General features: G+C 41.5%; 1 protein-coding gene across 1 annotated transcript; it reads right to left on the bottom strand.

Moving 5' to 3' along the window:
* Positions 1 to 275: 275 nt before the first annotated feature.
* On the bottom strand, positions 276 to 8,099 carry e2f4 (E2F transcription factor 4). Its single transcript, XM_079163378.1, has 11 exons — positions 7,713 to 8,099; positions 6,146 to 6,255; positions 5,012 to 5,172; positions 4,656 to 4,700; positions 4,503 to 4,567; positions 4,199 to 4,387; positions 3,794 to 3,878; positions 3,476 to 3,622; positions 2,582 to 2,629; positions 2,417 to 2,461; positions 276 to 2,296 (listed from the first exon to the last, which is right to left on the bottom strand). The coding sequence occupies exons 1-11, from the start codon at positions 7,875 to 7,877 to the stop codon at positions 2,181 to 2,183; spliced, it is 1,176 nt and encodes a 391-aa protein (XP_079019504.1). The 5' UTR covers positions 7,878 to 8,099; the 3' UTR covers positions 276 to 2,180.
* Positions 8,100 to 9,360: the final 1,261 nt, after the last annotated feature.

The following is a 9,360-nucleotide window of genomic DNA, read 5'->3' as shown; positions in this document are numbered from 1 at the left end:
ATAAATTAAAGGGCTCCAGTGGAACAGCTTACCTGCCATCACAACTTTTTGTTATATTTTGTTACATTTGCATCTTTTAATTAAAATGAAACTTTATCTACTGATTAGATCTAGTTGTCTTTTTTTAATAACGACCCCCTAGCTTACATCAACAACATATCTGAGTGTCATCTCACAATTCTCAAACTGAACTTACGGTCTGCATACATGCTACGATGACACACGCAAACAATGAGGCACGCTACTTAAATTGATAACCAGACAATACATTAAGAATACCAAAGTTTTTATTTTGTTTCATTTGATGCAGCTATAGCTTAGCAATAAAAAAAACAGTCTGTAGGATTGAGTCTCTCATGCCATCACACGCACAGACATGATTCATTCAAACCAGTGCTGCCCGGCTGCACTCTATTGAAGAAACTCATAACACTGTTGAAACACGATGACTTCTTACTGACTGGGAGCGGATGAGTAACAACCAATCAGACCACAGAGATGTAAAGTGCAACAATGAGACGGGGTGCTTTGACAAAGCAGAAGGTTTTGTGGATGAATTGCAAACACAGTTAAGTGTCGCCCCAAATAGGTAGCAGTAGTAATATATCTATCTATCTATCAGGTATAAAAAATAAATGCTATCCTATACAAGCGGTAGAGACGGATATAAACAGTACATACTTTACATACATACACTTAATCCAGGGCAAAACGGGACATTATCACACAAAATGAAGAAGCATCGCAGAAATATGAATGGTGATATCGTACTTTCACAGTTTGACTCGTGACAACTCATCCTGAACTGCTACTCACCTGTCCCCTGCAGAGGGAGAATGATTAGAGTGGACACATTGAATTTAGAGTCAGAGAGGCAGTATTTCATTTACGAGAAACAGAAAGAAATTGGAATAAAACTACTGATTGGGGATCTTTACCAAATATACAAACAAGCAAAAACAGGAGCGTTGTCCAGGACATCGCGACTATATTCACTCAGTAAAAATACATAAAAGTCCCTTTCCATGAACATGAACTGAGTACAATGGTAATCATATACATACATCATTAAAAGACAAAAGCCGCAGGAGCCATTTTTGGGAGGGGTGGGAGCTATTCCTCTCATGTACTCCAGTTAAGTTATGAAATAATCAGAGCCAATAAAAATATGCAAGGTTCAAAAGTCCAGAGGCAAAATGAAACTGAAAGCCGGCTTATATTCTCTAATCAAACCTCTCAGTGTCGACGAGCCAGAGACACATGGTTTCATTTTAATGAGCACCGTGTTGACCTAAATAGTGTTCATGTAAAAAGGTAGAATTCTAAAATCCCCCCTCACCCCCCAACCAACCCCTTGTTTTGGTCCATGGCTCTTTGTGTCACAACGTTTATTGGCTTTAATATCTCAACATTAGGATCGTGGTTCACAAAAACACTTCTAACACTGAAGGGTTTGATTGAGACAAAAGCCCACGACTCAAAACAAAGCACTTCACACATACAGTATGAATATCTGAGTCTGGAACCTTTGTTTATTTGCCAACTATTGATACAAATGTAGTTCAATATTACACAATAGCCTTGTGTGCTGGTAATACAAAATATATATTCTCTATGTACATGAGGACAGTGCATATATTTAACCAGCTGTTTGGACTCATTCCAGCCATGCATGGAGCAGCTGCCAGGTGACAAAAGCTGTGCTCCGTTAGTCTGCTAATGACTCTCTACCTGATAGAAAAAGGGTTTCTTGACGACCCCCCCCCCTCCTGGAGACATCCGACTCAAGTTAAGAGAGCGGTCAATACAAAACTCAAGCGCGCGCACACACACACACACACGCATACTGACGTTCACTCACAAGCACACGGGAAAGCTGATACACAAACATAACGCTTTATCATACATAGCAATCTAAAAAATAGAATTATTTGTCATTTTGTTTCCTTGGAAAAGCATTAAGTAAAACGTTTTGTTCTCGCCGGGCTGTACAACGGAGCAACTGTCTGACTGAGCTCAGCGTCAGTGCAGAGGTGTCCTTAGACGCTCGTCAGATCATATTGGCTTCCCTGCACCTCCACTCACCTTCACCGTCAGTGAGGGGGGGGGGGAACCCGTGGGAGAAAATCAATTAGCATGTTTGGGGAACCGTTTCCCACTCTTGACATCCATCGCAGGGGTCAGAGATTGAGAATGGGCACGTCGAAGAGGTCACAGAGGCCCTCTGTCTCGTCCAGGTTGTAGATGTAGTCGTGGTCGCTGGGCGGGGGGGACAGACGGAGGAGAGGCGAGAACACTGGAGAGGAGACGGACAAAGAGATGAGACATCCAGGATGCATGAAAGGAGGCCATGAGTGCTGACATGTATGAGAGAATCTCTTTGTTATATACATCATACTCTACATACAAAACGTACCTTCTGAAGACATCAAGTCCTCCAACAGGTCTCCACTGATGATCTCTGTCAGAGAGAGAGAGGAAAGAACCATCAGTCTGCAGGACACTGACAAAGTGGAACACACTACGGCAGAATCAAAGGAGGAAGAATATGTCATTCATGTAATACTCGGGAGGAGTTTACCTTTTGTTGGATCAAACATTTCAGAGAGCTCTTTGGGAAAGTCCAGCACTAGAAGAAAACCAGCAGTACAGTCAGTCACTACGAAACACTAAACTCTTGAGTTTCACTGTCAGAAAGTTGATCTGATGTCCCGAGAGGACAGAAATGGCAGCGTCACAAATGATATATTAATATTATTTTCCACTTTTATTGGGTATATTTCTTTAACATCAGTCCTAATCATAACTTCAAAATATTCATTTGTTTTTCAGAATTCTAACCCTTTAAAAAGGTCAATTTGTTAACATAACGCCACTGTTGTTTTTTTTAATGAAAAATACACAAACATTGAATATTTGCTGTATACTGAATGCTCGGGGGACACTTTTTCAATGTCTGGGATATGTCAATGATTAGCAATAACATTGACTTTAATGCATTGCTTCAAACACATAATACAGCAGCAATAGCTCTGGTGGAAACCAGGATGATAGCATGTCAAATGTAAAAATGAGAAAATGGTTCAATCTGAAGGAGAAAAGAAAAACACCACAATATTGAAGCCAGGGTGCTAAACTGAAAGCCTGATATATTAGAATATAATAGAATGTATGAAGGATATACTGTGATGCTTTGGGATACAAATTGTGGTTTTAATGGATTTCAATGAGGACATTTTTGTCCTTAAGGGTCCGAGCATCTGTATTTTGGCTAATGTCCTTTTAGTATGGCGCTGTCCTGCATTGAAAGAAGCTTATAAAAAAAGGTTTATAACCAATATGTCAAAGAGATTATCAATGTAAAAGTAAAATATTATCATCATCATCCCTCTAACCTTTCCAAACCTGCATTTTAGTGAGTGAGTGGAGTGAGAGAGAGAAGTTCAAAAGAGTTCAGCAACATGCAAAAACTCACATTCAGACGGATCAGACTTAATTGGTTCAAATACTGCCGAGGCAGAGGAGGACGCAGATCCATCTAACGAGGCAGAAGACTGCAGTTGCTGAGTAACAGCAGCATGCGTTTCTGTCGTCGGGGTGAGCTGCGTGGTGCTCGTCACTTCTGAAATAAAACGAGAGTGAATACGATAGCGCTGAGCAAGCGTCACAAATGGTTCAGTGTCAAATACAACAATAAAAAAGCTGAAATGTAAATATTTTTGACAACGTAGGGAAGTCTTGAAGACTAAAAGAAAACGGCCATATTTCAGCACACAGTGCAACACACTGGTACCTGTCACTGAGGCGGTCAAGTTGGCTGCTACAGCTGTTGTGGCAGGACCAGCTTTTGCAATCATTGCTGGAGCTGCTTTGGAGACCTGGATGGTGGAAAGATGAAGGAAAGAAGCAAGAAAGGAAAATCTTATTTTTGCATGATGAAGAAAATAAAATGTGTACGTTGAAAAAAAGAAAAGAAAAGAAGTTTCAGTCGTTTTTTCATGGTGATTGAGCATTTATGAACAATATTTCTAACAAAATGAGGAAAACTGTGATAAATATTGGTCTTGGGACCGATGTCTTTTTCTAATCCTCATCACCGTTTCAATGAAGAAAGACGTCTGAACATCCAGTCTTACAGTAAACTGATGAACACATAAAAACAGCTGATTGCATGCAGAAAGCTGACGTCTGTGTGGACCTGTGTGGCGGCAGTGGGCGGCTGAGAGGTAGGTGTCGGTGCTGGGAGGTTTTGAAGGATGTCATCTGGAGGAGGGACGGGCAAAACCACAGGAGAGGCACTGGAGGGGTCCTTATTGACCAGCAAAACCTCAATGGGACCAGATGAACTCTTGAGACGGATCTGGTATTTCCTCTGTCCGTTGAGGATCTGGATAAGAGCACATAAACCCAGCCTGAGACATGAGATGGAACAGTAGCTGGACCTAAACAGTAGCAGGACATGAGGAGCTTAGAAATACGCACAAAGGACACGCATGACTTACAGATTCAGGTATGGGGACCTCTAGTTGTGTGCCAATGGGAGCACGGATTGCTAGGAGAGTGTCACCTGAGGAAGAAGGACAGGCAAGTGATGGAAACTGTGTTTGAGACTCTCAGAAGAATGTTGAGAACCATTCAGCATCTGAAACCATTACCTTTGAAAGCTCCACAGAGGTCTTCATGCTTTATATATGCCATAGTATGAATGTGTTAAGGGTTCAATTCCACAATGATCCTAACAGTGCACCTTTGCACACTGCCATTAAACATCACTGATTGGCTGCAGAGTCTTTAAAAGCCATTTCATCTTCAGGATGATTGGTTAACGAAGGACGTGATGTTTATTGAATACTTAAGATCTGTTAGGAGGGAACTCCACAAACTTAGGAATGCAACCGAATGACATCATGGTGAATGAAACTGTCCCGTTGAATCACCACTGACTGGTGCATCGCTGAAAAACTATTTCCAGCTGTAACACACACAAACACGCTGCGCAGTGAAGGATATGGGCTGTTGTTAGAGTCGTCTGTCACATTCTTGATGCTCTGTTGGACCCAGACTCTCTGCTGGTCCAGCTCGTTTTCCCTGAGAGCGAGGTCATCGAGCTCGGCCTTCAGATCAATGAGCTTATCGGCGATCTCTCTGGTGTTACATCCTGGACCTACACCCCTGAAACACAAAGACAAATACAGTACATGGTCATCTACAGTACTGTTTTTCATTAACCGCCTGATGTATTAGTGATGCAGCTCTGCAGATTCACGTTTCTCCTAACTACTGACCAATCTGCCGTGTGTTAGCGCATGGACACAACAATGAATCAGGACTACAGCTGCATTGACAGAGAACATTATTTATGATAGATGTTGTAATTACCACACAGCTTAAAATAATGTTTTTGTTTTCTGTCATTAATTAATAAAGTGGTTGAACAAGTTCCACAACAATACCTGTCCAAAGTCATACATTTCCAGGTTGGAGTCATGCGTTTTCCTATTGTTGTGATCATTTTGTAATAGCATTGTTATAAAATGATTACACTGTGGCAGGAGTGTCCCATTAGTATAGGAAAGGGACAAATTAAACACAGTCTGTGGTCAGTTCTATAAAGTTTCATGCCAACTGAGATCCTAATAAGCGTCATGTGGCTTCACACTCACAGCTGCACAACCAGCATTACAGGTGAGAGATGTAGAGTCACTGAGTCATGAGGTTGTTTGTCACACAGAATGACACGCTAGCCAACATGAGCGCATACAAGGATGACGTGACTGATCAACACTTAGTGCCGTGATCCTCAGATGAATACGTTTCTCTGTAGCTAGAATGTGTAACATGAAAAAGAGGTGGTGGTACGGGGATTGGTGCAAGTGCTTGAAAGAAACATGTTCAGTGGTTATGGTTTGAAATAGTTCAGCTCTCTCATTACCTAAACAATCACTTTGCTGTGATGAAGGTCAGGTCAGGACAACACTCTTAAATACTGATCTAATTAGCTTTTGACACGCAAATTGTGAAGGTTTTTTTAAAGATTACGATTAAAATTAACATTTTGACTTTGGTATTTATTCCGTTTTTTCCCCTCAAAGTGAAGGGTGAGTCTTACCACCTTTCGAGAATAAAAAATGAACTGTGTGCTTACTTCCACTGGATGCTGTTCTTGGACTTCTTCTCGATCAGCCCGATTCCCTCCAACACATTGGTGATATCATAGATTCGTCGTTTCTGCCGCACTGCCAAGGTGTCTGCAGCCTGAACGTCAGGACAAACGCAATCAAACACAGTCAAGATTACCAGCAGACATCTCCTTCAGTAGGTTCAGAACTTAAAAACACAGACAAAGAGACCGCTGTGTGTCTGTGCCAACGGGTTCAATACCCTGCAACCACCCATCAGGGTATGACAGCAGCGTTTCAACTTCCTCCCCGGCCCAACCTCTTGTTGCTTAACAAACTCAGATAACCACATGGCTGGTGCTGATAAGTTAAGGCTGTGTGTGTGTGTGTGGGGGGGGCACTGTGGTCACAAGACCTGCTGAATGACAGCTAATAAATCTTTAAAGGCTTTTAAGTTTAACAGCAATAATTTCCCTTTTCACTCATGCATAATAAATGTCAAGATTTCCAGTTCAATGTGAGTGGGGTTGACACGATGAATGTCACACGTTACGTTTAACATATAGATAGACTTCACTGAGGAGAGTGTGAGTCAAGTGATTGCTCAAAGTCAGTTGGTTTCATTATATACTAAATAATGTAATTGACAGATGAGAAGGAAGGAGAAAGAGTGAAAGACAAAGCATGCATTACTGTCACAACTCTCCCTGCCCAGCAAATCATTGAAGGTTAAGTGAGAAGACAATACAAAGTGATGCTTGGCTGGTCAAGCTGCCATCTGGTTCACTGATTTTGGTTGAGAGAGAAAAAAAAAACATGGCTGGCAGTATTTTTTAATGTTTCTATTTATATTCCAATTTGAGAGTATTATGAACATGTTTTGCTAAGTCTGGGCTTCAGAGTAACCACAACTTTAGGGCATTTGAGTTCAAGGCTTATTGATTTTAGTGGCACTTTCTAAACAGTGACCACCAGAATCCATTTGTTCTTAACATCTATTGGGTGTTTACACCAAAACCCAACTAGTTATTCGAGTCACTACTCTGAAGGTTTACTGGGCACATTTAATGTAACATCTATCTATGGTGGCTTTGACTGTGGTGGAGAACACAGCTAACGTTAGTTTATGTCATATTACGTGTAGTTTAGAAGCTACTGTATTGTCGCTAAAACGACTTAAATTGGAAACTAATTGAGTGAATGCATATCGACAACTGACAAAGACGTCAATCAGAAAAGGATTGCTCATGTGTTAAGATGCAGTAGCGTTAGCTTTGAAGGGAACGACAAAAGCTGACCCACTTTTTAAACTTTGAATCTGCAGGGGGCACAGACGGAGAAGTTGACCCGTGTCCTCAAAGTTCAGTTTGTAGCCCTACTTTGCGAACGCCAAATACCATGACACACGTATCCGAGATGTATAAAAACCACAATGCCATAAGCAGAGAAGTATCACCCATTCAAATTAGCCTGTCACACAGCTAGGCTATGCTAACAGGCAGGCTAGCGAAAGTGCATGTAACCCAACGACAGCGGGCAGGCTCAACATGACATGTGCTATAGCTAACAACAAAGACTCGGCTGCATGCTCACCGCTTTCAGATCCAGCACTCCGTCCTTCGCCTCCTGTAGTAAAGTCACAAACTTGGTCGTGAGCAGTCCCAGGCTCTTCTCGTGCCTGCTGGGAGTCTGTGGCTGCAGCGAGTCCCCCACAGCTCCCAGTTCGCCTCTATTACTGGCCGACTCTAGCTCCATCATCACTCGGGACCAGCTCCGTAACGTTACTTCCCACTCTGCCTCCCCGAGCAAACCCAGCCAGCGAGCCCAGGAAAGCACGCTCCACCGCCGCAGTCAGACAAACAGAAGGCCGGGGAAGTGTGTGTGTCTGATAGCGGGCGATAAATGAGATAGTCCGACCTGGTTCGCTCCAAATTATCTCACTAAATTGAGCTGAACAGGCTGAGTACGGTGATTCAACGAGCAAGCATTCGGTGGAGAGAGCCGTTGGCCACGCGAGGTATGACGGGACGGTTCAGTCGTCGCAGGGAGCGTCTGCAAGTACTCGCATCGTTTAAAAAGCGTATTACAAATAACAGTGTGTTAATGAAAACTTTTGAAGTCAAGAAATATTTCATAATTCACCAATATATTTTATTTTTTGATATTATACTATTTGAATTTGATAATCCGCAAGGATTAGGTGGCATTTTTATCAAAATGGTAAAGAGAAGGAATATTCGGTTGTGTATGGAATGATACTTTTATACGGTCCCTTACTTACTCAAACTTGAAGAAAACACATGCACGCGTGTCTTGGCATGCATGCATACACGCACATTACACACGCACGCTTCAAACACACTATACGTACACACATACGGTCAACACCACACTCCAGACATATCCAATACAAAATTGTTGAAAAACCCTTTGAGTTTGAAGTCTTTGCTATACTAGACTGTATATGCTTGCACATCATTTTGACTGAATTCATATGTCACTTTTAAAACATGTGTACTAGGCTATAGACTACGTATACGATACCATTTTATTAGCGTCCCTTTTTTCTCTCAGTTTGCATGTAGACATTGTATTGGATTGTGTTGTGGTCTGTTAGGATCTTTGACTTATTACTAAAACGGTCAAGTATCAAGTGCACAGCCACGTGTTAACTTACTCCAGTAGCTTAGTTGTTGCTTGTAGAGTTATTATATTCTATACAATATCAAGTTATACAAACATTTGATCTACTTAAAATAAGTGAGTACCAACCTTAACAAGTTACATTTTTAAATAAATGGCGGGTAGAGGAAGTGATTTGGCAAACTTGGATCTAGTGGCTTTTCTTCGAATGAAATGTTTTACAATCGTTTATTCTGTTTAAGTGGGCTGCATAATAGAAGTGGTGATCGGAAACCAACCGAGAATATGGAGTAAAGTTATGAAACCTCATTATTACGAGGTAACAATATATGAGTGATTTCATATTAATTCGCAGTATTATCTATCATAATTATTCATTGCCGGGTATTATTTGTTATTACTGAAACAAGGGCCACTGGTCCCACCTCCACAATGATTTTCATAGAGTTCCACCCTAAGTTATTACAAAAATGGATTGTTTTAACAGTATATTTTTCTACATTTTCCAATTTGATTCCTCTTTGACCAACAAGACCATACAATACTGGTTGCATCATCGTTGGCCAGCAGGGGGCGGTAGCGCCAAGGGAAAAACGCT

This window comes from Pholis gunnellus, assembly GCF_910591455.1.
Source record: "Pholis gunnellus genome assembly, chromosome: 7".
NCBI lineage: Eukaryota > Metazoa > Chordata > Actinopteri > Perciformes > Pholidae > Pholis > Pholis gunnellus.
Note: the sequence above shows the minus strand (reverse complement) of the source record. Positions and strands in the feature narration are given on the sequence as shown.